General features: G+C 38.5%; 1 protein-coding gene across 1 annotated transcript; it reads left to right on the top strand.

Annotated features, from left to right (window-relative positions):
- The first annotated feature begins 251 nt into the window (after positions 1 to 251).
- On the top strand, positions 252 to 2965 carry LOC143268133 (uncharacterized). Its single transcript, XM_076548986.1, has 3 exons — positions 252 to 1357; positions 1648 to 1811; positions 1865 to 2965. Exons 1-3 carry the CDS (start codon positions 1193 to 1195, stop codon positions 1875 to 1877), a joined length of 342 nt encoding a protein of 113 aa, XP_076405101.1. The 5' UTR covers positions 252 to 1192; the 3' UTR covers positions 1878 to 2965.
- Positions 2966 to 19417: the final 16452 nt, after the last annotated feature.

Here is a 19417-nt window from a genome sequence, read left to right as displayed (position 1 = left end):
CTCGGAGGTTCCAGGAGACAATAAAAGACCCACCCAATTACCTAATGCAGCCTTTCCCCTCACCCGCCCGAACTGGGACTCCGCGACCCCGAAGGTAGGGAACACTTACGTCTCTATCGCCAGTTGCTCTTAGCGGGTCTCCGAGGGGCTCTAGACCCCCTACCGATTCGGCTCAGGTTACCAGAAAGAGACGCCAGCAGCGTTTTTAAAAAAGACTTAAAGAGACACGGAGAAAAAGAAAAAACAAACAAACAAAAAAAAAAAGTCCTGGCCACTATAATGTCTCAGGGACAGGTCAGAGAGGGAGTTAGGACGAGAGATCAAAAAAGGACACTGCTTGACAAAGACCAGTGTGCTTACTGTAAACAGAGAGGACATTGGGCTCATGACTGATCAAAAAAGCCTCAAGGGTCTCGGAGACCTAAGCCAAGGGCCACGGACCTCCTCAATCTGGAGGATTGGGGAGGTCAAGGCCAGGAGCCCCCCCCCCCCCCGCCTAGGATAACTCTCAAGATTGGGGGGCAGCCAGTGACCTTCCTAGTGGACACCGGGGCTCAACATTCAGTCCTGACCCATACCGGAGGCTCTCTCAGTGACCGCACAGCTTTGGTCCAGGGGGCCACAGGTAGCAGGAGGTATCAAAGGACCACCGAGAAAAAGGTTCAGTTGGCATCTGGACAGGACCCAAAGGGACCCCCCTACAAGTCCTAGCCCTTTAAACTGTTCGTGGACGAGAACTCAGGCTTTGCAAAAGAAATGGTGGTACAGAGACTGGGGCCATGGAAGCCCGGTAGCTGCAGGATGGCCCCCCTGTCTGCGCGGGGAAGCCGCCATTGCTGTTTTGCTCAAGGATGCAGGGAAACTGACTTTGGGACAGCCATTAACTGTGTTATCCTCCCATGCGGTGGAAGCTCTGGTCCAGCAGCCCCCAGATCGAGTGGTGTTCAGGTGTTCAGACCAGTTGTCTCCCTCAACCCCGCAACCCTGCTGCCTGGTTCACGGATGGGAGCAGCTTCCTCCAAAGGAGAACGGAGGGCCGGAGCAGCCGTCACCACCGAATCGGAGATAGTTTGGACCTCACCACTGCCACCTGGAACATCGGCCCAAAAGGCAGAGCTGATCGCGCTGACCCAGGCCCTCCGGATGGCGAAAGCCCGGAGGACCAGGAACTAACAAAAAACATGGGGGCGGAATGGAGCCCCGAGCGACAAGCTTACATCATAGATGGACAGAGGCCTTGCCTACCAAGAAAAAGACCGCTAACGTGGTAACCAAGAAACTCCTGGATGACATCTTTCCCAGGTATGAAATACCCCAGATATTGGGGTCAGACAATGGGCCCGCCTTCGTCTCCCAGGTAAGTCAGAAGGTGGCCAGGCTACTGGGGATCGATTAAAAACTTCATTGTGCATACCACCCCCAGAGCTCAGGACAGGTAGAACGTACAAATAAAACCATTAAGGAGACTTTAACCAAATTAACGCTTGCAACTGGCACTAGAGATTGGGTGCTCCTACTCTCCCTAGCCCTTTACCGAGCCCGGAATACTCCTGGGCCTCATGGCTTAACCCCGTTTGAGACCATGTATGGGGCTCCCCCACCAATTGTAAATTTCCTTCACTCTGATATCTCCTCTTTTGCCACTAGCCCTACCCTAGAGGCGCACCTCCAAGCCCTCCAATTGATGCAAAAGACGATGTGGAAACCCCTGCCTGCCGGGAGCAACTGAACCGCCCGGTGGTGCCTCACCCATTCAAGATTGGGGACTCTGTCTGGGTCCGACGCCATCAATCCAGGAACCTAGAGCCGAGGTAAAAAAAAAAGACCATACACCATCCTGTTAACTACTCCCACCGCACTCAAGGTTGACGGGATAGCGGCTTGGGTCCACGCGTCGCATGTAAAGGCTGCCAAGGAACCCGACGAAGCTGAGGGCACCGAGACATCTAGTTCAACGCTCTCCAAACCCACTAAAGATAAGACTCACCCGGGGGTCCCCTTGATCCCCCTAATAGTCCTCCTGACATTAGGAGGGGCATCACCAGAGAGCCTGTTTCCCTGACGCTGGCCCTGTTACTGGGAGGAATTACCATGGGCGGAATAGCTGCTGGGGTAGATACAGGACCGCAGCCCTTATGGAGACCGGCCAATTCAGACAGCTCCAAGTAGCCATGCTCAACAGGGATGGTTTAAAAGATAGTTCCAAAGGTCACCATGGTTTACGACCCTTGTCTCCACCATTATGGGCCCCCTAATCATCCTCCTGCTCATTTTATTGTTTGGGTCATACATCCCCAACAGATTGGTACAATTCATCAAGGATAAGGTTTCTGTTGCCCAGGCTTTGATCCTAACCCAGCAATATCAGAGGCTCAGACAGTCAGAGATAGAGCTAACCCCTTATTCTCCATCCTAAAATGAAAGATTCCATTTGGTACAAAAGAAAATGGGGGAATGAAAGACCCCCGCTCCATTATGAGGACATGGGGCGTTGGGCCGATGTAATGCTCCCCCCCCCCATAACTTAGCCTAAGAAACGCCATTCTGAAGGAATCAGAAAAACAGGAGTTCACAGCCGTAGCCAGCCACCCGGCCTTGACAGAGATAACTATGGCCAGCCATCCAGCCTTGAGAGAGATAACTGTGGTCGGCGGCCTTGGGAGAAAAACAGTTGAGTCGAATCAGGATATTTTATGGCTGGCCCCCTGGCCTTGAGGAATAAGCAGCTGGCCTGGGCAAGGCCAAATTAGCCACACACATACGACCCCAAGTTCACCCTGGCCTTCTTTGAAACAACCAATAGGGACCCTGTAACTATGCTTCTTGCTTCTGTAACCGCGCCTCTGCCCCTGGGATCTCATAAAAAGTCCCCCTTGCCCTAGGAAAGCGCGCAAGTCCTCCAAGAGACTTCGCCCCAGGTACCTGGTCTAAATAAACCCTCTTGCTTTTGCATCTGAAAAAAAAATAAAAATAAAAATAAAAATAAATGAGCCTCCTTTCCATCATAAGAAGCCAAAAAACAGAAAAAAACAATCATGATTCAAATGTTTTCAAAGACATTATTAGTTAGTGAAGACCAGTGCTCACATTGTGTGATGTAAAAATAATAATAATAAAACAAAATACAAAGAAGGCTGTGCCAGGATAGTTTGTACCACAGCCCATCACAGAACAAAGAACCTAAACAATTCACTGAGGAGATGGACGTGAGTCTGGGGAGACAGGATGGACTCAGTTTGAAAAGCAGAACAGAATGCAGAGAACAGCTGCAAGGGATTGTGAGAGAAGTACAGAAGATGTGATACATACATAACCAAGTGTGGACTTCACTTGGGTAGGAGGAAGCTCCCTGAAGCCAAAGAAGGAGAAACATGGGATTGACAATAGCAGTCAGTCCTAAATGACTCCATGAACAGTGTTTTTTTGCAAGAAGAAAACAAGAAACTTTGCATTTTCTGAAAAAAAAAACTGAGAAAAATAAACTGAATTTTAGTGTCTTAGTGGAAGAGAATATTTGTCTTAATGGGAACAACATCCAGTCTCTCCTAAAAGTTTTTCAGTGTGGTTCAGGAAGACCTTAAACTGCCTTCAGAAACCCAGTTTCATCAGAAATGAAACTCAAGATATGTAAAGGGATATAAAATATCCTCCAAATAAAAAGTAAATTTACAACACTTAGTATTATTAAGCATATACATAAGGGATAAAATGAAAGCTATACACAGGAACCAGGGTTGATGGAATTAATAGAAAAAAACTTAGGGATATTGCATCTCTACTCATTAGTACAAAAGTTACATAGATATATGAAAGTCAGAAAAAAAATCAGATATGTTTGGACCTAATAAAAATGTGATAAAATGTGTACTGCTTGCAGGGTCTAGAAATATGGTAAGCAGTTAAGAGTACCGGATGCTCTTCAGGAAGACCTTCATTTGATTCCTAGGATCCCAATGCTGGCACACAACCATTTGCAAATCCAGTCTCAGGGAATCCAATTTCGTCTCTTAGCCTCTGTGGGCACTAGGTATTCAAGTGATACACAGATATACCATGCAGACTAACCCACAGAAACATATAATAATCATACAATATTTTAAAATATAATGTTTTAGAATAATGACAGAATAAATATTACAGAAGAATTAACAAACTTGCACATGCAAGATATGATTTTACTGGAAGAAATTCACAGGACAAAGGGAAATGATATAACAAGAATATTAGCTAAGATCAGGTTTGAAGTGATACAATTTACATACAATTATAGCCTGCATAATTGAGAAAGGTAGGGAACAGATAAATAATTAAACAATGACTTAAGTTCTTCTAAATTAAATGAAACTCATACAGTAGAGAAAAACTTCAATGTTCTGCGGTTCAGCTCCTCTTCCTTTGGATCTTAGGCTGCAGTCACAAGGGGAGAGGAAGCCAAAAAGAATGAGCAGGGTACAGGGGCGTGTGATTTGGCAGAGACAGCTCTCCAGGGAGATGTCTAAGTGTTAGAACTCCACTTTATTCCAGGAAGAAAAGGGATTATAAAGGTTGGGGACAGTGGCTGGGACATCACCTAATTTGCATTAAGAGGCACACTCCTATCATAAGGCTCCCAGTATGTGCAGGAAAGAAGGCTTCTAGCCAGAATCTGTGCCAAGGTTCAAGCTAAAGATAAATCAGGCAGCTAGTTTAGAGACAGTTTTCAGATAAGGTCAGTCCTCAAGGCCCAAGGGCATTCTTCAGATAAGGGCAGGTAATGGAAGGAAGTTCTGCTGGGGAGGGAGAGTGTTTCTATGTTGCCAAATTTGAGAAAAACTGTCAGGTCATGAGAGACTACAACCTTGACCAGCTAGCAAAACTTTCCATAATGTTCTTCAAACAAAATAAAGAAGAAAAGTGTTGCACAAATTCTAAATGGTCTCATAATAAAAACTCAGAGCCAGATATTGGGGTAAATGATGAAAGATCAGAGGCAACAAGCCACAGTCACTTCTCACCTGGCCAGCTCCTCAGCCAAAAAAAGAATATTCTGTCTTCCTGAATCCTCAGACTGAATGCCTCTGAGTCCTCACCCAAAAGGGCCTAATTCCTGTCTCCTCCTGCCTTATATTCCTTTCTATGACAGACATATCATTTCTATTCTCAACCTTTCTCATGCTGGGATTAAAGGCGTGTGACTACCAAGTGCCAGGATTAAAGGTGTGTGCCACCACTGTCTGACCCCTATGTTTAACACTGTGGCTGAGCTCTGTCCTCTGATCTTCAGACAAGCTTTATTTCTTAGATTACAAATATCATCACTGAAAAGTATACCAAGGACATATAATTATTTAAATTTCTTATAATTAGAAGTGAAATAAATATTTTATAAGTAGGTTGTGAAAAAGACCTGTCAACTAAGGAACACATACTTTCATGCTAGAAAGTGAGAACAGAATGGAACATCTTGGATGCTCTTTTGGTAAAAACTTTCCAAAAGAGAATTTAAAAACAAATGTATTAAAAGAAGAAAATAATTGAGGCATATAAAGCATAAAAAATATGTAACACTGGATTCACATTGCAAAGTATTACAAAATGTATCTTTCTTTTTTGTGGTTTTTCAAGAGAAGGTTCCTCTGTGTAGCTCTGAATTTCCTACAATTCTCTCTGTAGACCATGCTGGCCTTGAACTCAGATATCTGCCTGTCTCTGCCTCCCAAATGTTGGGATTAAAGGCATGCATCACCACTACCTTGCTAAATATATATGTTTCTAACAGAAAGAAAATGGTTGAAGAACAGATAGCCCACAGGATGGGACAAAATTTTTGCCATTTATATCTCAGACAAGGGGTTGATGTCTGGCATATATAAAGAACTGCAAAAATTAAACACCAAAATATGTAAAACTGCCAATAAAAATATGAACTAAGAAAATGAACCAATGATTCTTAAAAAGAGGAGAGACAAATAACTAATACATCAGTTTTAAAAAATTCAATGTTTTACCCATAAAGGAAATGCAAATAAATGCTATTTGGAGATGTTGAGATCAATAAAACAGAAGATAAGAAATCCTAGCAAGCCTGTAGGGAAAGAGAAACTCCTGTCTTTGCTGATGGGATTTATAAACTATTGCGTCACTATCAAAATCAGTATGGAATTAAAAAAAAATAGAACTCTATGTCCCATCTATGCCATTCCTAGATATATATCTAATTGATTGCACATGTTATCCTCCACATCTTTGTTCATTGCTGTAATAGTCATAGTAGCAAGGAAATCTCATACTAAAAAATTGTGGTATATATGCACAGTGGGATTTTATTCATCTATTAAAAATCACAGCAGCTGTGGTTGGCTGTACAACATAAAGCTAGTCAACATTCTAGAATGGAGTTGGACAGAGTTCATAAAATACCACCTAACTAAGATGCTATGGACAGTGGGATGGCTTTGGGCAGAGAGAGACTCAGATTTTTTAAGGGTGTGGATCCCCTTAGTTCAGCCATGCTCTAGTGTATGGCCTCACACCCACACGTTTATGGACAGCATACGTTGAAGTTGGGTGAGAGAGAGAGAGAGAGAGAGAGAGAGAGAGAGAGAGAGAGAGAGAGAGAGAGAGAGAGAGAATAAAGGAAAGAGTAAAAGTAGGAGGGAGGTGACGGCATGTATGGAAAATAAATGGACAAGAAGTTTGACTGACTGACTGTTAGTCTATTATTGCTTTTAATATATTCTTATCAACAAACTGAATGGTTTCTGTTTTTTAGTTTAAACTGAGAAACACAAACTGGTACTGTCACTTGGACATTTGGCGGTCATTGTAGGATATTAAATGGTCTAATTTGGGTATTGCCATATCTCAGACAACAAGATAGGACCAAAGAGAGTGAAAAGATTCTGTTAGATGACACAGGACATATGCAATATTTGTATTTTCCCATTTTATGTAGACAAGGGCTTCTGTTGTCTTCAATTATAGCACTGATGTCAAAGATGACTGATCACAGTTTACCACAGTGTATGCAAGATGCAAAGCTTTAACGTTACGATAATCACCAAATGTGGCAAAAAAAGAGAAGAAATGAGCACATGCTGTTCAAACAATTGTATTAACAGAATTTCCTGACTCAGGGACACTGCACATGTTCAAATGTTAAAACTGTGGTATGCTGTTGAAGAAAATAAGAGCAGATGCAATGAGACATGTCTGTGTTCATTTGTATACATCAGAGTGTTGTCTTTTACTTGTCACGCATTGTTTTCCTACTCGGAGTCCTCTACTTTCTTATATCTGGGATTTATTTTTCATTAATTTCGGTCAATTCATGACAATGATCTCATCAAATATTTATTATTATATCTTGTTTTATTTTTCTTATCTTTATTGAACTCAAATTACACACATCCTGCTCATACATTTGTCAATTTGACACTAGCCTGTTCATCTAGTTAGAGGAAACTTCAGCTGAGAAAATATATTCATTAAATTGCGTGTGGGCATTTTTTTTTTATGAATGGCTTCATGGGAAGGCCCAGCCCACTAAGGATAGTGCCAATGCTTGGCAAGTGGACCGAGTAGCATAAATAAATCAAGCTGAGCAACTAGTACACATTCCTCCATGATCTCTGATTTAAGTTCTGTGAAACCTGGAAATTTTGAGGAGAAAGACCAAATCCATGATTGTACAATTAAACTAAGCTTTACTAAATACTGGCCAGAAAGATAGAGAATGGCCCTGATTTATGTCAGTCAGTTGCTCAAAAAGGCAAAATCCAAAAGGCTACCACATTTCCTGCTTTTGTCCAAATGGAATCAAGCATAAATACTTCTTGCCCATGTACCTCCTGTCTATGTACCTTTTCCCTGTGTACTTTCCATCTACATGTGATCAAGCACATTCTGTGTAGTTGAAACAACCAACCTTGTTTATTGAAGGGAAAATACGTGGCTTCTTCTTTCAGATGAACAACAGCCCCTAGAATTCCAGGAAGTTATCTGTCTTTGGGCAAGTAGGGCTTCTAGGTTAACTCTGGTCCTCACAGTTGTACCTCCAGGTGCCTGCCCCGAGTTCTCCTAGCTTTCCAGGAGAACAAAGCCCACAAAATCACCTAAGAAGGGCTCACAGGGTCTCACAGAGATTGAAGCATCAATCACAGAGCCCACATGGGTCTCTGCTAAGTCCTCTGCATATGTGTTGTGGTTGTTTAGATTGGGGTTCTTGTGGGAATCCTAAAAGTGGGGTTGGGGTAGGGGTATCTCTGACTTTTTTGCCTGCTCTTAGGACCCTTTTCCTCCTACTGAATTGCATCGAACAGCCTTGAAATAAGGATTTGTGCTTAGCTTTTCCTAATGATAGAACATAAGGTATGGTAAAATAAACCTTTTTCTCAAGTTTATCACAACAATAGAAAGCACACTAAGACAACAGATGATATGCATTATTTATTATTCCACAGCTCTTTGATATTTAAACATAGATTTATATGTTTCATCTTGGTTGCTTTGTGTTGGCATATCTCTACGTTCATTGTTGTTTTATCAATCTGCCCAAATTGTTCTTGAGTCCAATCTCACTGAGGACTAGTTCTCAAATACATGAACCTATGTGAAATATTTCAAACCACACATAGTATTTCTTTAGAGATTTTGGGTAGTTTCTACTGAATCTCCTTTTCATGTATGCTGTATACTTTTTCCACTAAAAGTATCTTTACCAAGTTAATCATAATTATTTTGTAGTTCCTGTCATCTGTTGAGTATTTGTATCCAAATCTAGTTTTAAAAATAATTTTACTTGAGATACTATGGCTTTCTTAACAATCATTTTGTAGGGCACAGTTTTAATTGAGCAATAGGCACTTTATGAGGTAGAGGAAAAACACAGAGAATCACAATTCTACCTGTCCCCTAGTTACCTTTAACTGCCAACAGGACACAGCTCTGGGGCATCTGAGAGGAAAATCTCAATGGAGGCATTGCTTAGATCATATCAGCCAACCTTTATGCTTTTCTGTTGGGTGATTGACTTGTTTTTAACCACATGGAAGGGCACAGGTTACTTCGAGTTGTACTGTATCTAGATAGGTGGTCCTGAAATATATAAGAACGTTATTGGGGTCTAAGCTGGTCTGGCAACCAGCAAGCATCATCTTCTATGGTTCCTGATGCACCTCTTTGGCTATGAAGGAGTTCTTTGATCAGATATGATATTGCATCAAATAGCAATTGAGCTTCAGTTTTTATAAGATGCTACACACCTTATCTCTGAAGGGTGACTCTCAAGACAATTAACACTCCCTTAGGTTACAGAGTGAGTCTTTGTGTTGCTTGTCTTTTCTTTTTTAAAAACATATTAGTATATGCTAACTATGTAGAGCAAGTTGTTTCCTTGTAACATTTTCATATATGCTTATATTTCTGTTAAGTGAGTGCCCCCATTTTCCTCTCTTGTCCCACGAACCTCCTCTTAGACGATAAGATTATGTCTTTTTATCTTTTGTAGTTCCTAAATTTAATACAGAACACATAAAATTATTTATGTATATGTGACCTGAAGGTAAAACTATGATTGATAAAGTATACAAAAGAGGTTTAACAAGACAAGAGAGGGATACAAACAAACAAACAAACAAAAACTAAAACATAGGGTATTACATGAAAAATATGCTCAGTATAAAATATAAATTTGTACAAAATTATAAAAATATGCAAAATATAAATAATAAACAATATAATGAAATTGGAAGGGAAATGAAGGAAAACAGTGGACTGGCTTATTTCATTAAGATGTTTACTTTCAATTGAATATTTATTTACTTGCAAATGATATAATTTTGTTCTTATTCATACCTGAATAATTCCTTCATACATACATAACATACATGCCCATGTACACACAACACATCACATTTTCTTAATCCATCCTCTGTTTCTTGGACCTATACTGATTCCAATACTTAGCTGTTGTCAACAGCACTGCAGTAAACATTGATGTGCCAGTATTTCTGTGATAAGTTGAATTGGAATCCTTGGGGTAAATACCCAGGGGTGTTATAATTGTGCCATATAGTAGGCCTAATATTTGTTTTTGTTTTTTCATAAGACAACCTACTAACTTACATGATGCCTGGACTGCTTTTTAGTCTCACCAGTAGGATATAAGATTTCCCCAACTTTTGTTGCGAGTTGATGACTATCATTTTGAGTGGAGTAACATGGGATCTTTATGTAGTTCTGACTTACATTCCTCTGAAAATTAGGGAGATTGAATTTTTTTTTTTACATGTTTCTTATTTATTTGTAAACCATCTTTTAAGAACTGTCTATTCATTTCATTTACCTATTCATTGATTGGTTTTGTTTGATTTCTTTGTTGACTTTAGTTACTCAGCATTTCAATTTGTCTGCTAAGGTATTTGAACCACTTAGAGTTGACTTTTGTGCATGTTGAGAAATAATGGTCTAGTTTCTTTATTCCACATGTGGATATCCAATTTTTAGAGGTCCTTTTGAATTGATGCCTCTGAGCTACTCATCACAACATAGGGTTCCAGATGCTATTTTTTTAATTAGTGGGTAGAGTTTCAGATGCTGATCATCCCATGTTTGGGCACTCCTCAGGAATCTGGATATGAATGCTGGTCCCACACCTGTATGATCTCTGCAGGTGTCTACTGTGCTACTTGTAGGCTGAACCTAAGTTCCCTTGGATACTATGGCTCTTGTGAAATTTCTACCTCCTAGAATAAGCACAGTTCTGTTTCTAAGTTTCTTTCTCACAGGGTAATAGTGTTCTACTGGCCAGGTTTCAGCATATAGTCCCAAAATACACGCTGTGAATTTCCCAAGAGCGTGTCTCTGGCAGTCAAACTGCTGAGTCAGCCAGGGTCTTTTGGAAAATGGTATTCAGGCAGCAGCGCCTGTCATTGCTTAGAGCAGAGAAATGAGGGTTTCCCTGACATCTCTCTGCCACTGTTGCTATTGCCCGCCTTTTGTCTGGCTTTCCCCCGTGCTTTTCCTCTTTAAACTCTCCATTTCCAAAATTACAGAGCAGATTTTTCTTTTTTTTCCTTTTCTTTGTAGCTTTGCGCCTTTCCTGGAACTCACTCTGTAGCTGAGGCTGGCCTCGAACTCACAGAGATCCGCCTGCCTCTGCCTCCCCAGTGCTGGGATTAAAGGGTGTGTCACCACTGCCTGGCCACGAGCAGATTTTCTAAACCTCTCTTTTTTAGCCATAGCTCTTGCCATGGTTTGTTGGTTCTTTTTCTCTTAGGAAGGGGAGAGAGGTCCTCAGGCAAGGACAGGCAAGTCTGTCCCTCCTGGCTGGACTTAAGACTTTCTCTCCTGGTTTATGAAATGTCTTATTTTACCTTGCTATTAAAGCTACAGATAGGGGCATTCAGGGATGGCTCAGTAATTAAGAGTGTGTACTCTTTTCCAGAGGAGTGACATTCAGTTCCCAGCATGCCCAGTCAGGCAGTTCACAGTCATCTCTAATTCCTGGTCCAAGCTATTCAACATATGCATCCCCCAAGCACCCATATTCATTTACCTACATCCCCACACAACAAATGTACACAGACCATAATTTAAAAATAATAAAAATAAATATGTTTTAAAAGTTACAGGTATCCAGAGTTTACCCACCACTTCTCATGGATATTACCTAACTTTCCCTGGTTTATTCTCTGGAGACTCCAGAAGAGCTGTGTGGTATCCATCATCTCCTTCTTTCCTTGTTTTAGTCTTGTTTAGGATCATAGATGTTGCCCTAAGTAGCTGCCTTTCTCCGACATTATTACATCATGGAAAATTCACAGCATAGAAATTGTATCAGGAATTCGAAGAGACTTTTCTCAGGGCCAGGTATGTCACCAAGGGTTTTGATTATCCTGGATCATACTAAATTTTAGGACAAGCCTTGTGTACCTCAATGTTAAATTGTAGGCAGTGATTCCTTAGCAGCCAGTGCTATTTCTTCATCAGAGTCAAGTTCTATCTTCTCCCTGTGACTGGTCGATAGAGATAGATGATTTTCTCGTAAGCAATAAACACAGCTCTCTTAGCTTGACATATGTTCTTTGTCCAAGCACGGAAGTCTTTTGTTTTACACTTCCTTAGGAAGAAACGATGATGGCTCTGTTGCGGATTTGAAAGTGTTTTCTACTTCTGTATGAGGAACAAATTAATTTTATTCCTTTTTTTCTACCAGAAATGATGATTTTATATAATTTTATGGATTAAATGACTTGTCACCATACATCACTTTCCTTTAGCTTACTGTGAGAAGAACCCAAGGAAGTAGGTCAAGCTTTAACCCCAACTTGAATGTAATTGTTGAAAATATCTAGACATTAATTGCAAATGCCTCCTACCCTAGGGCTCTCAGCTATGCCAAACTAAGATGCAAAAACCACACTTTTCAAGAATTGAAAAGAAGTATTAATATGATTTTATCTTATTTACATTCATGGTGACTTAATTTTGCTGTTACTGCTACATAATCTGAAAAGAATCTAATTCTCCCACTGATGGGATATTTATACCTTGAAACAGGGCTGTGAAAATTTTCTAATGGGTTTCAGAGAAAAATGTGTTCTACAGATTTTTTTTTCTTTTTCTTTTTTAGTTTGAGGATTTGTTTTATAGAGTTTTGTTTTCTAAAAAATATAACTATCCTTAAAGATGTTATTTCTTATTGGTAATTTTTTTTTTACAAATTATTTACAAAAGAATCTGTTTATGGAAGAATTCCTTCATGATTTGTAGACCAGAAATCATATCTTCATTTTCATTGAAATTAATATGACTGCATTGGATAAGAATTAGAGTGGAGGAAATAGTGAAGAACTTGTCGCATTTCCTGACAGATGTGGTTGCTTTAGAGAAAAATGAAGTAAATTTGACGCCATTCCCGTGCCCCTCTGTTCTTATCATTAAATGTGAATGACCCTTAAAAACAATTAGTAGAACATAAAAAATGCCATCTATATTGAAATTACACACAACTCTAATTTTCAATATTGCATAAGCAGTTTCTCTTTGATAAACAACTTTTCTTGCCATATTTAATGGGCACTGATAAGAATGCTGCCCATTTGTTTACAGAAACTAACTCATTTAGAATTCTCTGGGGCTGTTAACTAACAAGGACTACCAAATCACTCCATGTATTCTAAGTATAGCAGTATATTAACCATTAAGAAATCAAAGGAGATGTTACTCAGAAGAAGACATCTTCTACTCTTTTTAATCCTATCTCAATCTTGTCACTACAATAAATGACAGCATTCTTGAATTTCATTTCAAGGGTAATATAAGTTAGTGGCTTATCATTAAAGTTATGTTTAGTATATGTTTCTAGTTCTTGAGTTTATTCCACCTCTAAACTAATAGTTACTCAGTATCTCTTCTTTGTGTAAGATCTATATTGGTTGCCAAGTATAAAGTCATATATAAAAGTATGTCTTATCTCTTTACATGTGCTTGCCAGTCTGGATGACAATATGCACTCAGAAAATACTAAAGGTTATAATAGTGAACATATCTAATCACATTGGAATTAGGGAGGGAAATAAATAAAACAAGCTTGTTTGTATTTAGTTATCAGTGTCAAAAAACGAACTAAGAACCATACTATGAATTATTTAAAAAGTATTCCTGCCTCCCAAACAGATCAAGCCAAATGACTGCCTCACGCATTCAAGGGGCCTGATCCAGTTGGGGGCCCCTCAGCCTTTGGTTCATAGATCCTGTGCTTCCATTCATTTGGTTATTTGTCCCGGTGCTTTATCCAACCTTGGCTTCAACAATTCTCGCTCATATAAACCCTCTTCTTTCTCACTAATTAGACTCCCAGTGCTCCACCAGGGACACTTGGCTCGGTCTGGGAGGGGGGGGAATGGACCTGCTTGGACTGAGTCTACCAGGTCGACCCCGGTCCTCGGGGTAGACCTTGATCTGGAGGAGGTGGGAATGGGGGGTGGGCTGGGGGGAGGGGGGGCGAGAGGGGGAGAACAGGGGAATCTGTGGCTATTATGTTGAACTGAATGGTGTTGTAAAATAATAATTAAAAAAATTCAAATTAGAAAAAAAAAAGTATTCCATTTTTTTAGCTCTAAAAGAAACACAATGTCAGGAAGGACCTCTGGAACTCTTTAGAGAAAGGAAAAAACTTGAAATGCAAGTTACAATTTCCAATACCTGCATGAAATACATGACATTTTTTTTTATCGAGTGGCAAAAATTATCAATAAATATGTTCAAGGCCAGCCATGATGTCAAGAAGTGATCAGTAGGAAAATAAGAATTGTATATATGCATAATAAAGCAGTGATGTCTAAAGAACAATCATACAGAAAGTCCACTGATTATTCACATTTCCAATAGCAAATAGAATGTATTTCCATTAATGGCGGAATAAAATGATTCCCTTATAAAGCATAAATTGGCTGTGGTGCTTAGAGTCTCTTGTGCACTGTGTGGTTACTAGTTACTTACTGTCTAGTTGTAACTGAGTCTCAAAGCACAGAATAAGCAGGGAGGTAACTGCAACAGCATGAGTGACACTCATCAATCACAGTCCCTGACCTGGTACAGCTACAATTTCCTACTTTATTCTTACTCTGTTTGATAGCATCATGGTTTATCAGTTGAATAAAGAACAGACTGTTGAATTCAAGGAAGCTTTTACCCTATTTAATAAAGATGGTGGTGGCATCATCACTACAAAGGAAGTCAAGACTGTCATATGGTCATTTGGTCAGAACCCAAAAGAAGCTAAATGGTAATATATGATCAACCAAATGGATGATGATAAGATTGGTACCATTGACTTTCCAGATTTCTTGACTAAAATCAATAAGTACAGACAGAGGTGAAGAAACATTAGAAGCATTCTGAGTCTTTGACAAAGATGAGAATGTTATAACAGTGTAGCAGAACTATGTCACATCTTCACAAACTTCAAAAGGAAGACATAGATGAGGAAGACCATGAAATGATCAAAGAAGCAGCTATTGATGATGACTGACAAGTCAAACATGAAGAATTTCTAATGATGATCATTGCAAAGCAAAGACCTCCTTTCAATGTTATTTCCCCCTCTGGAAGCATCAAGTTGAAATCTTGTATCTTACAAAAAAGAAAAGAAAGATAAAATATAATAAAGTTCATTTCTTTATTCTCTTACTTTCTAGTAAAAATGAATGTCAAAAATACCTGCTGTCCATGCACAAAATCTGTATATATTGGGTGATGATCCTGCCCTGTAAAAATTGAACCCCACATCCATTTTACAGCATAAATACTCTTGTTACCTTAATAAAGTTCTACTTGCTAATGATCAATACATTAGGCTGACTAGTTTTACAAGGATGATGCTTGATGACTGAGCACAGTTAGGTATTGGTATAAAAAAATAGAAAAAAAAATCAAAACCTGCTCACATGGATTCTAGTTCAATTTGTTAGGAGACATTGTCAGTAGCTAGCTTACTGCAAAGAAACACATTTAAAATGAATTTACCTGGGGATGATGTACAGAAAATTAATGAAGCTTTAGCACTGAGACACAGACTTAGTAGCAAAATGGTCCTCTTATACTCCCAAGTACTCAACCCCATAGTGACAATGGCACCATGGTGGTGTGGCCAAGTATCATATTTTAGTGCTCTGTGCATTGCACTAGAATTAATATATCAAGGCAGTCAGCAATTACACAAGTTTTAAAAAGGAGATCTTTCTAAGGGAGTTCCTTTGTTTTCTGTTTTTAAACTACTCCAAACTGTGACTTTGAGCTAGCAGTGTTGCCTGTGGCTGTGGACTTCAATGCAAACATTAATTAATACTACTGCTCAAGAAATTATAATTCACTTCTATTCAAAGTTGTAAATGCTAGCCATTTATTTTCTCCAATAAAATGACCATTAAATTAAAAGAATTATAAAAGGTAAACTGAAAAGGGATTCTTTCTAGTCTGGCAGAATTGAATCTATGAATTTCTGAAATACTATAGTATAGTGTGTTAATATTAGCAGAAACACAAGTTTCTCACTCATCAACTTTTAAGTCCACCTAATTCTCATAAAATATGAAGGAAAATACCTTTTATCTGCAAATAATTAGTATCTGAATGCAAGGAAGTTTATTATTTGTAAATCATATTGACAGGCACTTTCAGGTTCTAGGGTCAGAGTTGATATGTTTCATGACAAAATGCATTCTTATAAATGGAAGAATGAAAACAAATCATGAAAAAATTAAATTTCATCATAATGATAAGTAATTTTAAAAATAAAGACATTGGAATAAAATTAAATACATAAACAATTTTGTTGGGATTTTAATGAGGATTGTGTTGAATCTTTAGATTGCTTTTGGTAAGATGACCATTTTTACTGTTAATCCTGCAGATTCATGAGCATGGGAGCTCTTTCTATCTACTGATACCTTCTCCAATTTCTTTCTTCAAAGACTTGAAGTTCTTATTATACATGTCCTTCATTTGCTTGCTTAGGGTTAAGAGTTACACCAAGATAATTTATATTATTTGTGGCTATTGTGAAGAATATTGCTTCCCTTATTTCTTTCTCAGTCCATTTGTCATTTGTATATATGAAGGATACTGATTTTACTTGAGTTAATCTTGTATACAACCACTTCATTAAAGGTGTTTATCAGCTGTAGGAGTTCCCTGGTAGAATTTTTGGGGGTTGCTTACGTATAGTATCATATCATCTCTGAATAATGATACTTTGGCTTCTTTTTTTCCAATTTGTATCCCATTAATCTTCTTCAGTTGCCCTATTGCTCTAGCTAGAAATTAAAGTACTATATAGAATGGATATGGAGAGAGTGGACAGCTTTGTCTTCTTCGTGATTTTCGTGGAATTGCTTTGAGTTTTTCTCAATTTAATTTGATGTTGGCTGTTGACATGCTGTACGTTGCTTTTACTATATTTAGGTATGTTCCTTTTATCCATGATCTCTCCAAGATTTTTATTATGAATGGGTTTTAGAATTTATCCAAGGCTTTTGTAGCATCTAATGAGATGATCATGTGGGTGTTTTCCTTTTAGTTTGTTTATATGGCAGATTACATTGACAGGTTTTCATATGTTGAACCATCCCTGCATCTCTGGTGAACCCCACTTGATCATGGTGAATGATCTTTTTGACGTGTTCTTGACATATGTTTGCCAGTATTTAATTGAATGTTTTAGCATCAATATTCATGAGGGAGATTGGTCTGTAATTCACTTTTTGAGTAGAGTCTTTGTATGGCTTGGTTATTTAGGGTGATTGTGGCATCATAAAATGAATTTGACAATATTCCTTCTGTTTCTATTTTGTGGAATAATTTGAGGAGTTTTGGTATTAGCTCTTCTTTGAAGGTCTGTCAGAATTCTGCACTAAAACCCTCTGACCCTGAAGTGTTTTCCTTCCTTCCTTCTTTCCTTCCTTCCTTCCTTCCTTCCTTCCTTCCTTCCTTCCTTCCTTCCTTCCTTCCTTCCCTCCTTTCTTTTTCTTTTTTTGGTTAGGAGATTTTAAATGACTGCTTCTATATCCTTGGGGGTTATGTCTATGTAAATTGTTTATCTTATCTTGATTTAACATTGATAAGTGGTATCTGTCGAGAAAATTGCAAATTTCTTTTAGATTTTCTGATTTTGTGGAGTACAGGTCTTTGAAGCACGACCTAATTCCTCATACCAGGTTCCTTTGTTCAGCCTTAATTCAAGTCTAGGTGCTAAGTCTTGCTGCAACTTGATATGCTATATTTTGTTGATATCTAGGGGAGGATGGCACTGTTATAAATAAAAAGAATGAATTGATGATAGAGAAGGCACTTGAGAGGGACCGGGAGGAGAGGAGCAAAGTAAAATAAATAAATAAATGTTAAAAATGAAAGGTCTTGGCCGGGCGGTGGTGGCGCACGCCTTTAATCCCAGCACTCGGGAGGCAGAGCCAGGTGGATCTCTGTGAGTTCGAGGCCAGCCTGGGCTACCAAGTGAGTTCCAGGAAAGGCGCAAAGCTACGCAGAGAAACCCTGTCTCGAAAAACAAAAAAAATAAACTGATGCTTTAAAAAAAAAAAAAAGAAAGAAAAGAAAGGTCTTATAATTAAGTCTTCCTGTAAATTTTGAATAGTGTTGCTTTTTTCCCATTGCATACCAGTTCACACAAATTTGGTTCCCTCAAGTTATTCATATTAGTTTTATAAATGAATAAATCAGATAAAGACAAATATGAGTTAAATATGAAATCAATAGAAATAGAGGATGTTAGTGGTCTGAGAAGTCAATTCAGAGAGATGACATTTGAATAGTATTTGAGCAGAGACCTGTATGGTGATCAAAATCAGCTTACAAGAGGAGGTCATTCTAGATAGCAAAAAAACATAACAATTGTTTTAAACACATACACATACACACTCACACACACACACACACACACACACACACGCACACACATGCACACACACACAAATCTGTTGAACTGACTATGAGAAACAGAACTAAAATTCAAGGAAAAAACAAAAAAGAGAAGGGTGCAGAAATTATCAAGGAACACATTATTATATGTAGAGACTGTGAAGAATTCTGAAGACTGGCTGGATTATAATCAATGCTTGGACATCAATGAATAGTTAAAAATAAGTTATTTTTTTATTTGGCACATACAGCTATGCATATTTGGGCAGTATCATGTGGTATTTCAATACCAGCAAACATTGATGAACACATTCTAACCAAGGTTCATATAGATACTGAAACAGTTATTACTAGATATTTTTAAGGGAAATGATCACTCTGAGTACTTTTATCAGCATACTTTTAGGAAACTCTTGTTCAAGGCCAGGAATATTGTGTGAAGTTAGAAATATAAAGCAAATATATATATATATATATATATATATATATATATATATAAATTCATATATAAATTCAACTACTTGAAGACATATATATATATGTATGTATATATATATATATACATACACATGTATATTTGTCTTCAAGTAGTTGAATCTACTGAATTTTGAATCTCTTTCAGGTAGCCTCAGGGACTTAAGGAAATTATGTGAAACCACCAGAGTACACATCGATACCCCAGAAGCAAACATATTTTGTTTTCTAGGCAGAGTCTTGTAGTGTCGATTCTTAAGGTAGTGAATATGCTGTAGTGTATACTCTCCTTCAGCATTTTCTGTCTGTCCTCCTGCCATTAAAGGGCGAAAGAATCATAGTACAACTGGTTTCACAGAAAACTACATTATTATTAGAAACCAAAAGATAAGCATTTTATGCTAATAATATTCAAGTTATAACTTAGTAGATATCGTTATTGGTTATTAAATATGATGGATTGGGATATATACTATTATTCAGATTAAAAAATTGAAATACTTTGAGAAAACTGTAGATGTTTTCT

This window comes from Peromyscus maniculatus, chromosome 12 (genome assembly GCF_049852395.1).
Source record: "Peromyscus maniculatus bairdii isolate BWxNUB_F1_BW_parent chromosome 12, HU_Pman_BW_mat_3.1, whole genome shotgun sequence".
In the NCBI taxonomy this organism is placed as follows: Eukaryota; Metazoa; Chordata; class Mammalia; order Rodentia; family Cricetidae; genus Peromyscus; species Peromyscus maniculatus.
The sequence above is the reverse complement of the archived record's forward strand: the minus strand, read 5'-3'. Positions and strand labels throughout refer to the sequence as shown.